Below are 23,066 nucleotides of genomic sequence, written 5' to 3'. Positions count from 1 at the left end.
TTCTTAAAAAATGGAAATCTTTGAGCCTGATTCCACATCTTCCAAACATACCTTTCAGATGATTTTCCAAAGAGAATGACAGATTAAATGTAAACATCCCTTATACACAGTGTACAAGAAAATTATTGCTAATCCCAAAAAGGTTCACATTTTAGGTTTTTATATTTTTAAGGCAAGAAAAAGAACAATTAACATATTCAAAGCTGACTTTGGTTCACTGAAAAACAAAATCACAAGGAAGAAATACCTTGGAAACAACACTCAAACACCATAAGCTCACCAAAGAGAGCTTGCGCCCAAATGAAAGACATCTGGGAAACCTGTGAACTTTAGGAAGATAATGCACCAGATAATTCTGAAGTCTTGACAAGGTCTGCAGGGCAAATAATGACCATGGGAGTCACAATGTGCAGTGGCTTTGGGGCAGGTCGGTTGTAAGTTCCGCCATTTTGTAGCTCTATGACTTTTGGTAAATACGATGATTTTTCTAAGCCTCCTGTGTTCATTTGTGAATGCTAAACGCCTACCTCACAGAAAATTTGGAGGTAATTTGACAATACCAAGAGCTTTATACACTTTTGTCATAAACTACACTTCTAAGAAGTTATTCTAAGGACACAGAGATGTACACAAAGACTTACGTATATTTATTGAAGCATTATTTACAAGACTTGAAAAGTTAGAAATAACCAGAAGCTTCATCAATAGGAATTGTTTAAATATTATCATTCATCCTCACGACAAAATGGTAAGCAGTCATTAAAAACATATGGTTAGAAATTTGAACACTAAATACTTAAAGAAATTTTAAGTAACATACTAATTTCTTTCTCTTTTTTTTAATTTGAGAGAGAGAGAGAGAATGCACGAGGGGGAGGGGCAAAGGGACAGAGAGAGAGAGAGAGAGAGAGAAAGAGAGAGAGAGAGAGAATATCTCAAGCAGAGTCCATACTCAGTGCAGAGCCTGACTCAGGGCTCAGTCCCAGGACCCAGGGATCACGACCTGAGCCAAAATCAAGATGCTCAACTGACTGAGCCACCCAGGTGCCCCAGTTACATACTAATTTCTAAGCATGATAATAGGATTGTGGTTATGTATTTTTAAGAGTGTTTGTCTTTTAGAGATGCATACTGAAATATTTACAAATGAAATGATATGATGCTTGAAAATAATACGGGGAGGAAGTGGACGGAGGTGTAGACAAAACAAGACTGGACACGAATGGATAATTGTTAAGTCGGGGCCTCATTCTCCTATTCTATTTTAAATATCAAGGTATTTATTTATTTTTTTATTCAGATTAAATTCATACTCCATAAAAATTCACCCTTTTGAAGTGCACAAATGATTTTTTAATATGTTCACAGAGCTGAACAACCATCACTGTGGTCTAATTTTAAGACATTAGCAGGCATTCTCCACTTCTGCTCAAGCTGCAGAAATCCACTTTTCTTCTCTATAGGTTTGACTATAGATAAATGGAATCCTATACTATGTGGCCTTTTGTGTGTGGCTTCTTTCACTAGCATAATGTTCATCCATGTTGTAGCATGTATCAAAACTTTCTTTTATTGATGAATAATATTCCATTGTATGGATATACTACATTCCATTTATTCACCCATCAATTCATGGACATTTGGGTTGTTTCCACTCTTTTAAAAAAAATTAATGTTTATTCATTTTTCAGAGACAGAGAGTGACGGGGGAGGGACAGAGAAAAAGGGAGACACAGAATCCAAAGCAGGCTCCAGGCTCTGAGCTGTCAACACATAGCCTGACTTGGGGCTTGAATCCATGAACCGTGAGATCATGACCTGAGCTGAAGTTGGACACTGAACCCACTGAGTCACCCAGGCACCCTGGGGTTGTTTTCACTTTTTGGCTAGTATGAATAATGATGCTACAAACAGGGGTACCTGGGTGGCTCAGTTGGTTAAGCATCTGACTCTTGATTTCAGCTCAGGTCATGGTCTCGAGGTTAGTGAGTTCAAGCCCCACATCTGGCTCTGTGGTGCAGAGCCTGCTTGGGATTCTCTCCATCTGCCCCTCCTCCACACCCATGCACATTCTCTCTCGCTCTCTCTCTCAAAATAAATAAATAAACTTAAAAACATAAAAACATAAAGAATAAATTTTGAAAAATGCTACAAACATTTGTGTACAAGTTTTTGTTTGGATATACGTTTTCAATTCTCTTGGGTATATATACCTAGGAGTGGAATTGCTGGGTTACATGGTAACTCTATTATTCAACATTCTGAGGAACTGCCAACCTCTTTTACAAAGTGGCTGTAACGTATGAGTATTCCAATATTCCTTCCGATTTTATGTAACTTTAAAATCCCTCCATGACAAAGAATTTTTAAAATTATGTTATAGAAAAACATTAACAACATGCAAAAAGGGTGACTGTTAAGTTTAAAACACAGGTTGCAGGGGCACCTGGCTGGCTCAGTCAGTAGGGTATGTGACTCTTGATCTTGATGCCATTATTCTGAGCCCCACATTGGGTATAGAGTTGACTTTAAAAACCAATAAATAGATAGTGGGTGATGGGCATTGAGGAGGGCACCTGTTGGGATGAGCACTAGGTGTTGTATGGAAACCAACTTGACCATAAATTATATTTAATATAAAAAAATAATAATAAAATAAATAAATAGAAACAAACAAATAAAAGCAGCAAACAAGTGAAAACACATTTTTAAAAAAACAGCTTGCAGATAATATAGACAACATGATCTTAATTTTTAAAGCTATCCACTTAGCAATGCACAGAAAAGAACTACTAAGCCATATACCAAAAGGAGCCCTGGAGCCCCGAAGGTAATCCTGGTGGGGAGTCTTAAGAAAAATCAAATATATGCACTGCCTTCGTGAAGTTTACTATCTAGTAGTGGATATAATCCAGGTCAGAAAGTTCTGAATGTGAGGTCAGTTCTGAAAGGGTTTACAAGTGGAATGGATAACTTCTTTCTGAGAGAAATCAGAGGAAATTTGGTGGAAAAGGTGGCATTTGAATGTTTACTGTTAAGGTAGTAGATACAGAAAAGGAATACAGTAAAACCTTGGGTTGCGAGCATAATTCGTTCCGGAAACATGCTTGTAATCCAAAGCACTCGTATATCAAAGCAAATTTCAAGAACCATTGGCTCAGTTGTGGTCATGTGACATTCGGCATCTCCTACCACTCGTACTGCAAGACATCACTCGTTTACCAAGTTAAAATTTATTTGAAATGTTTTCTTGTCTTGTGGAACACTTGCAGCACAAGTTACTGACACTCCGAGGTTTTAGAGTATAAGGTACAGCACCCCCTAAAGAGCATCCATGGGGAGAAGGAAGCTGTTCTCTGAGGCAGGAGTAAAGCATCGGTCATCAGAATCTCAGCGCATGGTGGGAGGCCCAGCTGAATTATAGCTGGTCTTACTGCTACACTAAAGAGTTTAGTCTTTGGTCTGTAGACTGTGAGGAGTCAGGGAAGGTCGTGAATAAGAAATACCCAGACTGAAAATGTGCTGTTCGAAGAGTAATGTCACTGCAGTGTATGTAGAGACTAGTCAGGAGAAGGCTGACGGTAGAGACGCAGGAGGGAAGTCTCGTCATGGATGATGCCCAGGGCACAGTCACCTCAGTGGTTGTAGGGAGGAAAGGAGCAAACGGCCGCATGCAATGGATAGCAAGGAAAGATGTTTAAGATTGGGGTGAAATAAAATGTGTTTTGAGAATTTCAAGGCACCCCCTTGAGACAACTGGAGAACAGCCGAGGCATGTAAAAAGCAGAAAGCGAATCATCTTTCTCTAGAGGGAAATAAACTTCCAACCAGAATGAAAGAAATTACAAGCGGAATTCATCCAACATTTTCTATTTAAGTCCTCCCTCTCTCTCCTCTAGGAACCTTATATTTATATGAGCAGAATAACATTTCATTCAAAAAATATCACCCAGATTTTCTTGGAATTCTCAGCACACTGCTAGTTCAGGCCCTGTTCTCAGACAGCTACTTCCCCCACAGATATGGTAGAACCCATATGACATAAAAGCAACTTTCAGACACAAATTATCCCAAATTCTCTCAGAAACACAGACTCAGAGACTGGTTGTGCTCAGCTGGGCATGGCGGCCATGATTCAATCACAGTAGCTCAAAACTGGGTGCACTGGAGAACTGTACCCCTGAAGAAAGGAACGGTGTAGGACAACAAGGACATGAAGACTAATACCAAGGCAGAAACACAGGAAGACTCAAAATGACAAGGTTTCAAAGAGCCTTACAGATAAGGCAGTGGGAAATGTGATATTTTCATGAAGGAAAAATGTTAGGTGTTCTTTCTTCAACAAAATATTCCATGACTTCCTAAGTGGACAATTAGGCAAACAGCAAACCATGACTTATGTTAGCTTTTTACTAAGATTCAGAACACTGAAAATGATTACGCATATTTCTCTGATGTTCTGATAACTCCCACTACACCCTGTTTTATTATGAGGCAATGTCATGGCAAAGAAAACACCTGTTTAATATCTCTAAAAAACAGCAAATATATCTAATTAAAAAACTACTCTGCTGTTATTGTTTTTGAGACACTGTTATCTTATCAATTCTTTCAACTTTGCTAAACTCTCATTTAAGACCAAATTTAACTAAGTGCTCTGGGATAAGGAATTAATAATGTTTCAAGATTTCCTTAATCCCCATGAGAACTCTGACCAGGTTTTAAATACTGGACTAGTATTGTATCATGTCAGGTGGCCACTCCCCTCCCAAATACACAAACTTTGAAAAGGCACACGCAAGGGGTGCCTGGATGTCTCAGTTGGTGGAGAGACCGACTCCGGCTCAGGTCATGATCTCGCAGTTCATTGGTTCGAGTCCTGCGCCAGGCTCTGTGCAGACAACTCAGAGCCTAGAGCCTGCTTCAGATTCTGTCTCCCTCTCTCTCTCCCCCTCCCCTGCTCATACACACACTCTCAATCTCTCAGAAATAAACATTAAAAAATTAAAAAAAGAAAGTACAGACATAATAAATGTGGCTTTATTTAAACAATGTTTAATCCACAAAGAAGGGAAAAAGTTAAAAAAAGAAAAAAAAAGAAGAAAGTTTTAATGAATAATGCTGATACCTGGTACTGGTTTAGAAATACACCAGGGGCACCTGGCTGGCTCAGTCCTTAGGGCATGTGACTCTTGATCTCAGGATTGTGAGTTTGGGCCCCATATCTGGTGTAGAGATTACTTAAAACTAAAATCTTAAAAAAAAAAAAAAGTAGTGAATGCTGATATTGGGGCAAAGGTCAACCCAGGCCAGCAGAGTAACATGTAAGGTCATGTTGACACATATAAAGGAAAAGCTACTTTTAAAAGATGCAGGACCTTCTGATATCTTTTTCTCAGAGCCATTTTCAATTAGGTGCAATCACTGAGATGAAATGTTGGTAGAATCAAGTTTCCTATAAAATTCTATTTAATCATGGAATAGTATATTTGTGTAGAGCATTACATTACGGTTTTATTTTCAAATAAAGCATTGCCATAAATACTTTGATTGTTAAAACCAGCATATGAGAAAGGCAAGCAGTTGAGATCATTCCCATTTTTAAATTAATTATGGTTCCAGGACTTACCCAGAGTCACAGAACCAATAAGACATGGACATAGAATGCAGTACTCACTCTACTCCATTCACCAACTCATTCATGTATTCACCTGTTTATGCAACTAACTGCAGTGACAGATTCAAAAATGGGCAAGGCATAACCTCTGGCCTCATGGAGCCCACAGTTTATTAAGCTGGCAGAAAAACATCCCAATGCCATTTATAACACAAGAACAAAAAGTGCAGTGGGAAAGATGCATGTGAGTCTTCCAGATGAGGTCAGTTCTTAAATCTATAGGTCTTAACAGACAAAGAAATAGCTAGGCTTGGAAGGCAGTGAGGGGCAGGGGGAAAAGACAAGCAGAGGTCATCTAATTCTGTTCAAATAGAAAACTGAGTGTGAGTCCTGGCAGAAACATAGTGTATGAAGTCAGCAGAGGCCAATCTTGGCCTTGAACGCCTTCCTCTGTGGGCCAAACTAAGGATAGCCAAGGTGCTCAGACTCAGATATATGCTAATCTTCAAAAAGCTTTCTGGCTGATCTCACCTCATATGTAATAGCCTACCGGTGGCAAATTTCATTTCTTTTAATACTGTGATGTCTTGAAGGGAGAATGACTCAAGCCATGAGTTTGAATGAGTAGATTGTTTTCTGTAGCCTATGTATGTATACACATATTGCATACACCCACATGGATAGTTTATAACTATAACACTATATATGAGTATCCACATAGATTATGCAAAACATACATAAAATTCTACAAACCTCACATGGAGAGACATCTGAATAATGTGTGTATCTAGACTGACCCCATGGGAGATATTCAGATGGAGACGGGTTACAGAGAGAGGGTACTATGCAGGACAACCATCTGTCCTAGATGATTCAGTCATTTGCCAGCAGAGGAAGAATTGAAGGGGGGGGGGAGTTACAAAATGAAATCTAAAGGTATCTTAATGCTCCACGGTTTTATGTACTATGACTTTACCTGCATGAAGCAGTTTCTTTATTCTCGATAAATAAAATTCCATGACTCCGGTGAAATAATTCCTCTCTGCCATTTTTTTGTGCTCAGGCAGAAAATGTATTATTGATTTCTGATTCAGCCACAGACAATGTGACTTAGAGAAAGGAGCACTGAATGAGAAGTCAGGAAACCTAGATTCTCTCCCCAAACCACCGTTTTCCCCTTCCTCACCCCCACCCCAGCAGAGAGGGGGCTGTGTGACCTTGGGCAATGACTACAGTCTCTGGGCTTCAGCTTGGTATTAAATGAAAGGAATGGGTAGGTGTTCTCTAATTCTCTTCCAGCTCTTAATCTATGAAACCATCCCCCTCCCCTAACACTTAGTTTATCTCCAGAGCTCTAAAAATCAAGACTAATAAAAGTGGATTCAGATCATCTCTTTTTTAGCCAAAGAAGATCCTGTTTTATCTTATTTTTTAAAACCATCCAAATCTTGCATAATTCAAATGATCAGTGCTGTCACTGGTTGCTCTGGTTTAAATTATGCATTGTTGCTATTTGGGGACAATGTAGACTAGGTCCAGTCTGGGATCACTGGCTGAGAACAATAAGCCCCCAAAGTGAGAAGGATAAAGGCCTCTCCAGACAGGATCTGCTTTTAATGCACGGAGCTCAGGGTTTACAAAAAGAGCATTGATTGTGTACATTAAAGAGCCACCGAAACAGCAAGGGATTGGTAAGGCTGCAGCAAATTCTCCTAGATGTCACTGACCTTGGCTGCATTTCAGGGGTCAGGCATTCCCCATAAGGTTCTCAGCAGGCTGGCTTTCCTGAGGGGTTAGGAACAAATGAGACCTCTCATCCAGATAAACCCACCTCTCCTAATTTGAGAAGACAGAAATTATCTGCCCTCTGATTTGTGGAGATCACCTGTGTAGCCTTTGGACTCAACAGCCAGCCTACACACCTCACCCCCTACAAGGCGGGTCCTACACCCCAGCCCTCCCGGGTGCAATTGTCTCCACATCAGCATGTAAGTCCTCTAGCCAGCAGTTCCCATCTCTAGAGCTGGCCTTAGCCCTCCCTCATTCCACACCTCCTACAGGCAGAAATACAGGGGCAAAGCACTAAGCCCAGGCCACAAAGAGCAATTTCAGGGAATCCTGCAAAGATATCTTTTCAAAATACAGATCTCTGGAGCACAGGCCTCCCATGTGTGAATCACACTCCAGGCAGGCCGGTGAGCCCTCGTGGTTCCTTACAAGCCTGCAGGCTCTGTGTGCTCGTATCTCAGAAAAGCTTCCCCAGAAAAAGCCCACAAGGGACACCTCTGACCAAGCCCAACTTAAAAATCGCATCAGAGCCCTTTCCATTAGAGGAGCAGTGTTGAGATTCTAGCTCAGGAAAACCCCAAGCCTTGCCCATTGTTCAGATTCCTTCCCCATACCCCCCACCCCACCCCCTACTGGGCTTTTGCCACTTTCCCCTACCCGGTAGTCTGGGCCATCCATCCACCTGATTAACCCGCTGGCAGTAACTCCCAGTGCAGAAAGTAGGGCAAATGAACATGCACAGTCTGTAAAGCAGGAAATCACAGACTTAGCCAAAGCACCCACCCGGTTACCAACCCCCACCCCCAGCTGCCCAGGGGGCAGCGGTTTCTGAATGTGGCATTTCTGTGCCAGGAAATAGACAGCTTACTGTAATATCACATGAATGAGCTTTTGCTGCCCAACTATCAAAAAAGCTATTTGAAATGGCATCTCTGTTCCTTCTCAACCCCTGGACGGCCTTGCAGAAACCCTCACCTCTTGGAAGAATTAAGAAGGGGAAGGGAAGTTAAAAAGAGGAGGATTCATGAGACTAAATAAAAAGTACCACTTTGACAGTAAAGGTAGCTCTTTAAAATAACTGTAGAGAAGGAGGTACTGTCAGGAGAAGTAATGAAGATTCAGGTCTGTAATCCCAAGATTTAGCATCAGTCTAACAATGTATGCCTCAGGAGGGCGTGTGAACTTCCAAGCTTCACCCATCCTGTGTGTCTGTGTTGAGACCCACCATCAATTCTATCTCACCATCCTCCATGCTTCAAGTATACATGCTGTGGCTTTTTTTTTTTTTTTTTATTCTTGGTTCAGGAGAGGAAGAAGCCACCCTTAATTGGTGTCCAATCCTCATCCCCCTCTGCTGCCGCCACCCACACCCCTCACCTCCTTTTCCGCAGGCAGCATCTAATTAAAATGGCAAGAAAGCTCTGCCCCCTTCCCCGATAGAGTGTGTTGGGATTCAGAGGTGGGGGTGGGGAGGCGTCGAGGCTACCCTGGGATTCCTGGTATTCTGATCTCAAAACAACAGCAAAATGGATTCTATAGCAGTGATGTCTTAGTCAATACAATGAAAAGGCGTCTGAGGCGATTCACGCGAAGGTAAACGCAAACCAGTGGGCCTGGAGGGACGTAGATGCTCTCTACAAAGGACTGGCCGCGCGCGCGCGCGCGAACACACACACACACATCCACACACACACATCCACACACACACACACACACACACGCACACACACACACACACACACACACTCACGGGAGTTCCGGTCTGACTGGGGGAAAGCAGAGAACACATCCTTCCACCTGCTTAAGTTCAACCATAAAACTGAAATGTCAGAGCCACAAAGTCAGAAAGCACAGGCAGGTCTAAGTTAAACCATAAATAAAGGTGACTGGCAGACTGGCATTGAAAGAGAGCGCGGAGAGGCAGTCGCTACAAGACCAGCACAGCAATAGCTGCCCCCGTGGAGCGGCAGGTTCGGCTTCGTGGGGAGAGTCAGGCTCACAATGTCATCTTGCAGGTAGCTGGGAAAAGTGAGTGGCCAGTGCTTCTATTCACGCTGCTGTTACTCTCTTTGCAGAAAGGGGCAGTGGGGTCTCGCGCCTTAGCACCAGACGACCGTCTGGGGCTTGTGTGCACACACCACGCGCGCGCATGCACACACACACACACACACACACACACACGAGCCTTTCATTTTAAGGCTCTTACGCTGGTCTAAGATGAAACTGGCATTAGCTCCACTGGTTCTCTGGGGAGCTTCGGCCACAACCAAAGGAGGACACGTAGTGCACAGCTTTGAGAGGAGTCTTAGCCAAGAGCACCTCGGCGGACCCCGAATCAAAACCAGAAGCCAGGTTATCTCCGCGTCGCATTCTCCCTCTGCCCAGTAGCCCCCGCCCGGGTTCACGCACCGAGCCCGTTCACCCCGAAACAAACCGCTGGGAAGAAATCAGAAAACATGTTCTACTCACCCTCAGAGCCGAGAGATCGATTTCATCCAGGCTACGAGCCGGGGAGTCGCTCGCCATGTCTACTTCTTCGCGGGAGAAATGGTCCAAAACCACCCTGAAGCTTCTCCCTTGGAAATTCCACCTTGGTCTATTTTACTCGCGTCCTCATGCGGGTGTCGCGCCAGAGGCCCCGGGCCCAGCCTCCCCAGCCCACCCCGGCCCCACAGCACCCGATCCCGATCCCCCGCGCGTCGGTCCTCCGGGTCAGGGAGCCCAACCTGCGCTGATCTCCAAGCCCGGAGCCGCGGTGCGTGTGGGCTGCGCGCCCTGCTCAGCTAAGGGCGCTGGGGCTGCGTGGGTGTATTTAAATGGGACATGCTTCTTTGCTTGTGCGTGGATGGCGGCTGCATTGGCTGTTATAATGAGACACATCAACTCCTCCACTCTGCTGGGGGGTGGGGGGTGGAGAACCACACAGAACTGTCTATCACCGCTTCCTGGGAGGAGTAAAGGGAAGGGGGGGGGGGGGTGGAAGGCGGAGGAGGCGTGGTCTCCGACTGGGGAGAGGCCGCGCTTCCTGACCCGGTCCCTCTGCACCAGCGTGGTTGGGGGAAGGGCGCGCACCCTTTCCGCCCAAGCTTTTGCAGGCTAATCTGGATGGATCTGAAAAGCTGTTCCTGGACCCTGCCGTGCTTATCGTAGGGGCAAAGGGGCTTTATTTTGTGTGTCCAATTCGTGCACTGCAGCACAATGGCCCTCAATCGCATGGGGGGGGGGGGGGGTCGGTTCGGTTCAAATGCTCTAGCGCTGAAAAAATCCAGAAGGAAAAAAAAAAAAAGAGTGACGGCCTCCCTCCTCCATTAATTATTTGTGGGGCTGGAGTAACGCGGGCTGGTGCAACCGGTGCATATAAGGACTTGTGTGCAGGGAAGGGGATCCGCCTCCAGGCGCGGAACGAATGGGGGAGAAGCGCACTCGTACCCTGCGCTCCAGCGATTTGCAATGGGGGCGGGTGGGTCAGCCAGCGACCCCCGGGATCCCGGAAGGCGGGTCTCGAGGGCCCGTCACTCGCGGGTCAAGGGCTAGGAAGGTTTACCAGAAGCGGGAAAACGGACATCTGAGTTCCTTGTTGGCATCGCCACACCCAGGACTTGCCCGTACCGCAATTCCCCACGGAAACGACCGAATTGAAACGAGAAGCTTTTTCTCTGGGTGCAAGAGCTGAATGCTTCAGGTAACTCCAAAGGGAACACGGGGTAAGGCAGCACTCGCCGCCTCAGGACGCTGCATTTCCCTTTCAGGCAGCGTTTTCGTGGCTGACCTACTCAGACTGATGGAGAAAGTTTAGCTGGTGGGTGAGATGTAACATACAAAATGCACCGGGTCAGAGCGATTTCGCTCCACCCGCTTTCTCATTTCAAGGCTGAACGTTTACAGTGGTAAACATGATATTCCGTAATCAAAAGTATGAAGTCACTTCCCCCAGCCCCCCTACCCGCCCCCCCTTCCCCTCCAGCTTTGGCCACGCGAAATACATGGGAAGAAAAGCTAAATTTGAACTTTCCCCCCAAATACAGCAGTATCTGCACGTCTGTTAAAATGGGAGTTTACATCTAGCCAAGTGCAGTGAGGGCTTCTTAATCCTGTGGTGTGAATGTCAGTTTCAGAAAAGGACTTTTGAATGAATGAACGGAAGCCAATGCAGTTAGTTCATCAGGACTGCAGACACTGGAAGACTTAGAAACAGCATTCGGTTTGCGCCCTGCTTTTTGTTGTTGTTAACATTATTGTACTTATCTGTATGCACTGGGGATCATGAAACTGAAGAATTGTTCTAACATCTCAATGGCCACAGTTACTTAGGAGATTTGCCCTTAAAATGTCAAACGTTTAATCATGTTATATTCAGAACGCTCGATTTGACCTATCATTTTCTAATAAGATCGTCCAGCTTAAGACAGTAAATAAGGTGCAGCAGGCCACCAAGGCATGTAGAAATGATGTAAAAAACCTACCATTTCCCATCATGGTCCTTATTTTTCCCTTCTCTGTCCCTTTTTTACCCTTAATCTAGATGACAAAGTAATGTATTTCTTTCTCATGTTGAAAGAAATCATTAATTTAAGATCAGGTATTTAGATCTGTGAACGTAACTATTTTTAAAACTCCAGACATAGGAAAAATGAGATAAACATTTTTTTTCATGGACAACCTTCATTTTATACCCCAGATTTTTATCTGAAACATCACAGATAGATGAATGGTCTCTTCCACCTTAGTAAACTGCTCAGGCCATGAGGATGCCGTGAAACGCACTAAATTCCACCCTTGGATTTAGAATTGGAAGACTATATGTTCAATCCAGTGATGGGGGAGGGCTTCCTGGATGCTGACTGGTTGAGCTGAGAGTCAGGTGGAGGTGTGGGGGGGGGAATGGGGGGGGGGTGATGGATGCAGGAAATACCATAAAAGGAAAGGTTGCAATAGCCAGGCCACCTTCAGCTAGTAAGGGAAGGAGCAAACTCCAGGCTGTTTGTGCTGGAGGCTAGGTAGTAGTGGTGACTGGACTGAGAAGGGAAGCAAAGGTCAGATCAGGTAGCGCTCTGCATGTCCTATTAAGGAACTTGGACTTTATCCTTTAGGTCAAGTGTGTATCAAATTTCAGCCATTCCAATACAAATCCCTATTTTTTTGCCATGTCCGTGAACCCCCCATACTATTTATTATCTGCTTAATATTTTTCTCTAAATCCATACTTTTCTTTTTTTCTTATTTAATTTAAAAGGAAACATAAATGACTACTATAAATGGAAAGCTAGCAATACTTGCTAAAAAATAAAAGAAAACCATCAAAATAAATACAATGGAAAATAAATATTACTTAATTCTAGCTATCATTGCCTGCTCCAGGTTTCTAGCCTAGGGCTTGCTCTTCCTTTGTTAAAAAGAGGAGTTAATAAATGCCAGAAAAGGCATTCAAAATTTGACCGAAGTGAGATTTTTCCTCTTTATGTAATCTGAAGGATTGAAAGAACTGATATCATTTATGTTCAATTTGAAAGCCTGTAAAACAATACAATATGCTGTTTATGTCTGTAAATGTATAGCCAACTATAAAAAGCATGGGCATAGGCTGGAAGGACACAGATCAACTTCAGGACAGTGACAAGGGAGAAGTGGAATGGGAAGGTACAAAGGAGGATCCAACAATAAGACCTAATTTATTAAAAAGAAAAAAAGATCTCTAGCAAATATTGCTAAATGTTTGGAATTGTTAGATCTGAATAGTTACTAATTCATATTTATTATATTGTTCTCTGGATCTTTTTGTATATTTGAAATATTTTTATATTTTAAAAATATTTATAAAAAAAGAGAGAATCCCAAAGAGGGTTGTGTTCCCTCTATTAGATTCAATGTTATTTAATGCCATATCCATGCTCCAACTAAAATCAACACTGGAAATCAGTAACACAGCTTGTGGAACTTTTGAAAGCACACTCTGTATATCTTCTGTCACCACAAATCCCTAGATATAACAGAAAATATATTTTAAAAAATGCATTAGAGTTCTAGAAGACAATAAAGACAGTATCAGTGGTCTAGCAATTCAGAGGACTTCCTAGATTATATAAAGCAAGTAGGATTTGATTGCCAGTAGATCTGTAAACCAAAACGGTACAGGGTAGGACCAGGGTGAGAGCTGGGAAGACTTCAAGCTCAGAGGCAATGGCTACAAGGAACTGGGACTTTCATCACGGTAACTAAACCCATTAATCCACTCTTTCATTCATTCCATAAATATACAAATCATTTACTCTGTGCCAGTCACAATACCAAGTCCTGAAGATTTGCTTTCACAGAGGCAAATAATAAAATTGTAAATAATCCATTACTAACATTATTTTAGATGGTGATAAATGATATGAAGAAAATCAAGCAAGATCATGAGAATCAGCAGGTACACATGTCCACCCCCAGCCCTGACACATGCTCTCCGTAAGTATAGGTGCTTGGGCCAAGGAGACCAGGTATCACCCCAAGGAGCTGCTCACCGATTGCCAGGAGAAAGGAGACCACACACACGCACACACACAGAAGGTGAAGTACCTGCATCCCCCGCGCTGCAAGACATTTGCTGCCCCACTTTCCACCCCAGTCAGCAAAGCAAGCACTCAGAATATAGAACTGGCACCACAGATAGGCAAATGAGATTTTCAAACACTAAGATGAGCAGACAACCCTGAATCACCAATCATTTCTAAAAATCTATTACTTTGAAAGAGAAGAACCAACTCCAATCAACAAACAGATTGAAAACCCAAAGTTACTGTTAAAAATGAGTTTTATAACATATATGTTTTATCTTCAAAAAATAATACAGGATCTTACGGTCATAAAACAACCAAGTTATTATGCAAACAAACCAGTTAGATGAATAATTAGTATATTAATTGAAATTTTTAAAATGAATATATAGATTGAACAATACAAGGTAATACTATGCTGCAGATACTCCTTTAAGCATTCATGCATTAACATATTTAATCTTTATAACCTTCCAAAGTAGGCAATAATATTAGCATATTCACTTTACATATGAGTAAACTGAAGACTTAAAACTTTAATTAACTTACTCAAGGCAACACAGTAATAAATGACTGAACCAGGATTTGAACTCAAGCTCTTAATCATCATGCTATACTGACTCAAGCTGAACTGAAGAGTGAATTTGTTATCTAGAGGATTGGGCCCAATTTGATCCCAAATTGCAGAAGAAAGTATGTAGCAACAGAGTAAGAATTTAAGTAATATGGAGCATAAATCCAGAAGTTCCAACCTTCATCTGATAGGAGATCTAGAGAATAGATAGGAGGGAATACTCAGGGAAATAATAGAAAATGGTCCCGTATCTTCAGGCTAAAATCTCCTATAGAGTGCATAAGTTAAAAAATATCACACTTGAACATATCATGATGGAATTTCAGAGCATCAGGGATAGAAAGAAAATTCTAACCAGATCACCTATTTCTCATCAGCAGCAATGCATGCTAAGACAAAGCATTCTAACGTATGGGATAACGGGACAAACAAATCTTGCAACACTGACTAAAGGGGAGTGAAGAAAAGTCTGGTGTGTCTTATAAAAATGGTTTTCCTGTTTGAAAACTGAAAAAAGAAAAGAAGGGACCAAAGGGAAGAGAAGAGGGCCAGGAAAAGCTTTCTGCCTGTGGCAACCATTCTCCAAGATGGCTTCCAACAAGCCTCACCTCCTGGTATCTCCACCCTTGTGTAGGTCCCTCTAATATAGAATACAGCTGGGTAATACGAGGCATTTCAGCTTTTACCTTGTTTTCTTGGTTTATATGCTTGAACGCCATGTTTTTCAACCTCAACACTATTGACATTTTAGGTCTGATAACTCTTGTTGTAGGGGGCTACCCTATAGTGTATGATGTTTAGCAGAATTCCTGGTCTCTACCCACTAGCTCTCAGTAACACCTTCCCAGTTGTGACAACCAAAAATATCTCCAGACATTGTTAGATGTCTCCTGGCAGGCAAGATCACTGCTCTAGGGGGAGTCACTCATCACATCCTGTGGACATTAATGCCCCTTGCCAGACTTGTGGGTGAGCTGCCTTGAAGTGGATGTTCCAGCCCAATCAAGCCTTCAGATGACTGCAATTCCAGCTGGCTCTGACTGCAATTTCGTGAAGTTTCTGCCTGAACTAGGACAGTTCAATCCAGCTGTTCCCAAATCCCTGACCCACAGAAACCATGAGAGATCATGAATTTTACTGTTGTTTTAAGCCATTTGATTTGTTATACAGTAAGGGGTAACTAATACATTGTCTTCAGACAGGGTTTGTGTGGACATAATTGCTACAGCTATAACAGCCATCTCCCTAGCAGGTCAGGATGAACTTGGGAAAGAAAACAAAAGAGGAAAAGCATCTGGATCTTTAATGACATCATTGAGCCACTCAATTAACTAATCCAGGGGCAACCTGTCTGAACTCCTTCTCATGAGACATAGGTTTTTCTCATTTTGTTTAAGCCACCATTAGTTGAGTATTCTGTAATATTTTTTTATCTGTTTTGTTTTTGAGAGAGAGAGACAGTGTGAGTGGGGGAGAGGCAGGGAGAGAGAAGACACAGAATGCGCAGCAGGCTCCAGGCTCTGAGCTAACAGCAGAGAGCCTGATGCAGGACTCAAACCTACAAACTATGAGATCACGACTTGAGCCAAAGTGGTGCTTAACCGACTGAGCCACCCAGGTGCCCCAAACGTATTCTGTTATTTGTAACCAAATACTTCTTGTTACAGGAAATAAAAATTAAAACTATTCATTGTCTTTATCATTGCTGATTCACAAAGTAAAAATGAAATAATGATAACTTATAACTAAAATGATCTTATCAGGGCACGTGGGTGGTTCAGTCAGTTGAGCACCTGACTCTTGACTTTGGCTCAAGTCATGATCTCAGGGTCATAGGATCAAGCCCCACTTCAGGCTCCCTGCTAAGTATGGAGCCTGCTTGAGATTCCCTCTCTCCTTTTCCCTCTCCCCCTCACCTGCTCTCTCTCTCTCTCTAAAAAAATAATAAAATTAAATTAAAATTAAATAAAATAATCTTACAAGTTTAAAAAAAGAGAGAGAGAAAACCAGGCAAAGATATTTTTTTATCTTATTTGGAGATATACTTGGATACAATCTCTAAACAGAAAAATGTGAGTCAGTTACGCATGATAAATATAAGGGTCACCACATAGGCAAATATAAATTGGATGTTTAAGTTACAAACTAGTTGAGTGGAAAAATGGAACAAGGATAGCTTGAAGAATTGAATAAAATGAAGAAAGAAAATATAAACCATTAAGATTGACTAGTGTAAAGGACATATGTTTGGAGTGGTGAGCTGACCCAGTATCCATTCTGCTTTTGTAAACCATGGTAGGTAGACTAATAGCTCCCCAAAGATGTCTATGTTCCAGTGCCCAAAACCTACAAGTATGCTATCTTAGATGGCAAGAGGGACTTTGCAGATGTGATTCAATTAAGGAATTTAAGATGAAAAGAGTATCCTAAATTATCAAGGAGAGACCCATGTAATAACAAGGGTGCCTAAAAGTAATGAAAAGGGAGGGAGAAAAGGAGACCTAGAGGAAGATGTGCCATGGAAGAAAGGCACAGAGAAATGCAACATTACTGCCTTTGAAAATGAAGGCAGGGGCCATAAACGAAGGAATGCAAACACCTGTAGAAGCTGTCGAGGCAAAATAAAACCCAGATTCTCCCCTCCCACCTCCAGAAGGGGATGCAGCTCTGCTGACACCTTAATTTTAGCCCCACGAGACACATTTTGACTTGCTGACTTCCAGAGTGTAAGATAATAAATTTGTGTTGTTTAAAACCACTAAGTTTGTGGTCATTCATCACAGCAATGATAGAAAACTACAAGACATACTGTATCCATATTCCCTTTTGAATGATTGTCTCCCTGTGGTTACAGATTACTGGTGCTATTTCTTAGGTTTTCTGCCCACTGGGAGTCAAAAGGTGAGTGGGTATCTGAAAGCAGAATTGAAGCGGCCCCCTTATAAAAACCTGGAACTTTAGAAGAATGGCAAGAAGAATGAAAATGGTTAGTCGTCATTCATTCCGTTTGTGGTACTCTACCCATAGGGATTTGCCAGAGTCCATTCTTCCTTTATGTTTCTCAGAAGTCACCTTGCTTCCTGCCCATTTTTAATCTTGGCTCTCTGGGCTAGTTACCTATGGCTGTGCAAAGAACCACTTCAAAACTTAGTGAATAAAACAACAATTAACTCTTAGCTCACAAATCTGTAATCTGGACAGGGTTTGGTGGGGAAGGCTCGCATGCTCCACAGACCATCAGCTACAGCTGGATGACCAACTTCTGAAATGGCTCACTCACTTACCTAGTAAGTTTGGTGCTGGGCTACCTGCTGAGCGTTCAGCCAAAGCTGATGGCTAGAAACTTTGGTTCCTCTCCAGGTTGGTCTCTCCAAGGGCTGTTGGGACTTCTGGCATGGTGGCTAAATTTCAAGAACAAGTATCCCATAAAAACCAGACAGAAGTTATATCACCTTTTATGACCTAGCCTCAGAAGTCATGTGACTTTAATTCTGCCATTGTCACAAATCTACCTAGATTGAAAAGGGAGATGCCTATTTCCCATCTCTTGATGGGAGGAGTGTCTAAGTCACGTTAAAGAAGAGCATGTGGGATGGAAAAAGTTGTTGCAGTACCTGTAGAAATTAAGACCTACTGCATGCTTCCAACCTTTCTATCAGCTTTCTGTCCTCAATAGCTCTGCCATTTGTTCATGTTGACCAGAGTTGGTTTCTGCTGTTGATTGCAACCAAAGAATAATGGAGCAGATATAAGCACAAACGAAATATCAGAATAAGACATATTTAAGTTACCTTATTGAAAGAATCTTTCAGAGTAGGTGAAAGCAAAGCAAAAGAAGCACAGTAAACTAAGGATACACACGCTTTCCAACTCTGCCATGGGAAATTAACAAAATTTGACCAGGCCACACAGGAAAGGTTGATACTTTCCAAAAGGCAGCAATCATAGATACCACATTCTCAGACAATGTTACTAGGAGATTTCAATATTCATGTCACAGATTTATCTAAATAAGTGATTCATAATTCTTGGAATTTCTTCACTAGAATGACCATTGTCTCTCACAGAACTTAAATTTACTCCCAGGAACCCGAACTGAAATTTATCATCATCTTAAAACAGCTCTGCCTTAGAAAATGAAACTCCATTTCCCATTGTCCAATTACAAACCCTCTCTTTCTAGCTTTCTGGTAACCTTCACTAACATTACCACTGTTTTCAGCCACACAGGCTCCATCTCCGTCCATCGGTAGCATTCTTCATTCTTCTGCAATTGGTTGCAATTCCTCTTACCCTTTCTTCCTTCCCTTTGTGTCCTGGACCTCACAGTATTTAGGAGCCTGAAATTTAATTTGCTGTATTCTGTACAGTATGATCTAAAATGAAGACCATGGTCCCTGGAGTTGATCTGCTTGAGATCAAATCCCAAAATAGAAAAACAAAAATAATATAGCTGTTTTACAATTCTCATTTGTTTTTCAGGTAGATAGATAAGGTAGATTTTTTTTTAACCTTGGACACCATTGAAATAATAATGCCAAGTGACAACATCACTTTTGTATTAAATGGGTACAGAACAATTTTCATAATTATCTAGTACCATTTAAGTCCAAAGATAAACACAATACTTTATCTAAAATATCAGTATTACACTTTCTCCAAATACAGAAAACTATTTTTACTAAAAATTTGGCAAGCCCTTTCAAAACAGCATTTTCTGTTTTCATTCTTTGGGAAATTCTTAACAACAAATATGTATAGAAATTTTAATATGCATCTGTAATCCTTCAATATTTATTATAAAAGTTTACTTGTTATTACACTGTGTGTTAACTAACTGGAATTTAATAACAACTTGAAAAAGAAATAAAATAAAATTTTAATTACTTATCATTTTTTTAGAAGTTGCTTGATCTCCTTAAATCTTAAAACAGTTTTAATTTTATCTATATTCTATCTATATCTATATTCTAGCCCAGTAATGGAGTTTTCAGCTTGGTTTTCTCTCAATATTTTTAGGGCCTAACCTAGTGTCTTGCAACAGTAAGCATTCCTTACATTTCTGGTCAATGACCAAACATACTTGAATAGAAATGATGAAGGCACATGTATTCTGACCACCAGTCCTTTCCAGAATGTGTCAAAAGCCTGTGGTGCTTTGCTTCCTCTTGGCTATCTCCACTAGTTTCCCCTTGTTCTATGTAACTTTTCTACAGGACTGTATCTTTTTTTTTTTTTAATACTTTTTAAATTCTCAAAGGTTTGTTTGTTTGTTTGTTTAGAGGCAGGGAGGGGCAGAGAGAGAGGGAGAGAGAGAATGTCAGGTAGGCTCTGCACTGTCAGCACAGAGTCTGATGCAGGGCTCAAGCTCCCAAACCGTGACCTGAGCTGAAACCAAGAATCAGCCGCTTAACCCACTGAGCCACCCAGGAACCCCAGGATTGTATCTTTTTAAATGTTAGACTCTAAGCTCCTCATGCCCCAACATACACAAAATAATTTTCAGTTTTTCATTCATGTCCATATATTTTCACGGCACAATCCCATAGGTTAGCCCAGAGCTGGGAGAGGGGAGGAGTAGCCAGCTGGATCTTAACATGAAGTCATAGGGTAGATAAAAGCTTTTATCATACTTTTAAAGCTGGAAGGAACATTAGATATAACCAGGTCCCACCCTCTCATTTTACAGATAAGGAAACCAAGGTTCAGAGACTCTGTGACTTGCTCAATGTCAAAGAGTTAACACACAAAAGGGCTCTGGGACTGAAAGCTTTATGTAAAAAAAAAAAAAAAAAAAGTGGGGGGGGGAGCAAAAGAAGCAAGGCTGTGTTTTTATTGTTATTGTTCCCCCCCCCCCACCATTCCTGATTCTCTATTCCTTCTACTATACCATATTGCAACCCAGACATTTAAAGTACTATCCACTTGTGTTGTGCTTTTTATCTTAAGGAAACTGTAAAGAATATAACTGATCGTATTTCCCTTAATGTGTGGGCTGCCTGAGAGCTCCAAGCTAAATGAGTAGGTTTGCCATGCCTGGTGCTGGCTCTAGCGTGGGAGGAGGAGCCACAAATGGAGCCAAGAAGCTTGTCTGAGTGGAATCTTTAAGCCACAGAACCCAGGCAACAAAATGAGGAATAGGTATTTATTTTGATCACTTGGCCACAAAAGGTAGAGGCCAAACATTTCTAGAGATTTAACACCCTCTGGTCATGCAATTACATGGACGACTTGTAAAGACTACACTGGAAAATGTGTTCTCTCTCTTATAACATTTAAAACATTGTATTGTAGCTGTTGATTTTCTTTTCCACCATGAAACTGTTGAATACAAGGAATTTTTGAAAAATGTTTTAATGTTTACTTATTTTTGAGAGAGAGAGAGAGACAGCGACAGAGTGTGAATGGGGGAGGGACAGAGAGAGAGAAACATAGAGTCTGAAGCAGGCTCCAGACTCTGAGCTGTCAGCACAGAGCCTAATGAAGGGCTTGAACTCATGAACTGCAAGATCATGACCTGAGCCGAATTCAGATGTTTAACCGACTGAGCCACCCAGGCACCCCAGGACTTTTCTTATTCAGCTCTATTTCTGTAGTGCCTCGCATAATGCCAGCAATAAAGTGGTGGTTATAAAGCTAATCAATAAATCAGTGTAGTGAAGAAGTTGGTAAAGATGGACAGAACTAGCCACCTTGAAGCCAGAAAATTTGGGAAAGTCTTTTAAACCCTTTAAGTGTCATCATTTTTATACTTCTTATGATTTTGCATGAATAGTTGATTTTGAGAACAAAGCAAGTGACCAACAGCTACGACTGTGTCAAAAGCTGATAACAAAAATTAGTTGTGGATATACTCTTTCCATCCATTCACAAACAATACAAATTCATTCACTCATTAGTGTATCCATTCATCAGAAACATGTATTAAACACAGGGATCATCAAGATGGTCTCTGTCTTTGTAATTTATTTAGTCAGTGTTTCTGAAAGCATGGTCCATGAAGCACTTCTATCAAACAGGGAGACAGGGCTTAATTAACATGTAGATTCCCAGAATCTTGGGGGAGCAGGGTCCAGGAATTTTCACCTTGAAACTAGTACCTGCCCAGGTGATTTTTTTCACCCATTCCCAAATATTTATTGAGCATCTTTGATAAGCAAGGACCTTACTTGGCTAGACCAAAGGAATAATGCGAGTAAATTATGCTCTGCAAATATTTTGGTCTGTTTGGGATGCTATAACAAAATGCCATACACTGGGTAGCTTATAAACAACAGAAATTTATTTTTCATCATCCTAGAGGCTGGGAAGTCCAAGATCAAGGTATTGGTTGATGCAGCATCTGGTGAGAGTCGGCTTCCCCATAGACAGCTGTCTTTTCACTATGTCCTCAAAAGGTAGAAGGGGCAAACCAGCTCTCTGGGGTCTCTTATAAGAGGATGAATCTTAGTCAGGAGAGCCCCACCCTCATGACCTAATCACCTCCCAAAAGACCCAACCTCCAAATACCATCATCTTGTGGGTTGGGATTTTAACATATAATTTGGAGTTGGGGGGATAACACAAACATTCAATCCATATTAATAAGAGACAAAATCTAATTTAATAAATGTAATGAAATTTATTAGGTTAATGCACAGGTATAAGAAGAGCTGAGAAGGGTGGGGTGGCAGGAATTTAGGGTCAGGGTCCAGATTACGAAGAAAAAAAAAAGTATCCTAAAGCTGGTTAGATAGATACTCTAGACATTATACATGTTGTAGGTGATCTCTCAGTGAAGGAGGCCCCCAAAATTTGCTTTAAATTCTGTGTCTTCTAGTATATATATTCCCTGCTTCTACAGTCATATGCATAACACCATAGTTAATTTTATCAATCTCCCCTCTCTATGCTTTTTTTTCTTGCTAAAATATTTTTAAACATATGTTTAAAATCATGTTATTTCATGTCTAAATATTTCAGTATGTAGCTAATAAGGGGGGAGGGTGAGTGTGGATTGGGCTCATTGACTTGTTTCCAAAGAATAGTGCATGGAAAAAGGGGTGAAAGTAACTCTGCAGTGGAAAAATCTAGCAAACAGCAAACACTACCTTGGCCAAATAATTAAGGTTAACATCATCAATGATAAGTCATATTGATAGAATATACCCTTGATAGTATATAGAAAGGCACTAGTAAGATTTAAAATATATATATATATATAGCTATATATATAGCTATATATATATACATATATACATATATATGTACATATATACATATATATATGTGTATATATATATATATATATATATATATATATATACTATAGCTAATAGTAATGTGACAATATTGGTTCCTTAGCAGCGACAAGTATATCAGAGTAATGTAAAATGTCAATTAGGGGAAACTGGGTCTGGGGTATATAGGAATTCTGTACTGCCTTTGCAATATTTTGGTAAATATAAAACTATTCTAATTTTTTTAAGTTTACTATTTAAAAAGAGGAGAGTATAGCAAATTGGATAGGCTGGAAGAAGTAGATAAATTCCTAGAAACATACTAAGGCTGA

At 41.2% G+C, this 23,066-nt stretch overlaps 1 protein-coding gene across 8 annotated transcripts in view; it reads right to left on the bottom strand.

The window, feature by feature from the left end:
- The window catches only part of TNIK (TRAF2 and NCK interacting kinase), a 392,286-nt gene extending 381,968 nt beyond the window's left edge, over positions 1 to 10,318 (bottom strand). For 3 of the 8 annotated variants that reach the window (XM_015088561.3, XM_027061444.2, XM_053221210.1), the window contains exon 1: positions 9,875 to 10,317. In XM_015088561.3, coding sequence (XP_014944047.2) covers positions 9,875 to 9,931 — 57 coding nt within the window. In that variant the 5' untranslated portion in view covers positions 9,932 to 10,317. Of the gene's footprint in view, positions 1 to 9,874 lie in introns of all 8 variants that reach the window. The other 5 variants (XM_027061448.2, XM_027061449.2, XM_027061450.2 and 2 more) reach the window with 3 other exon arrangements.
- Between the last annotated feature and the right edge of the window lie 12,748 nt (positions 10,319 to 23,066).

The sequence above is a fragment of the Acinonyx jubatus genome, chromosome C2 (assembly GCF_027475565.1).
Source record: "Acinonyx jubatus isolate Ajub_Pintada_27869175 chromosome C2, VMU_Ajub_asm_v1.0, whole genome shotgun sequence".
Classification (NCBI taxonomy): domain Eukaryota; kingdom Metazoa; phylum Chordata; class Mammalia; order Carnivora; family Felidae; genus Acinonyx; species Acinonyx jubatus.
This window is presented reverse-complemented; position numbering and strand designations above follow the sequence as displayed.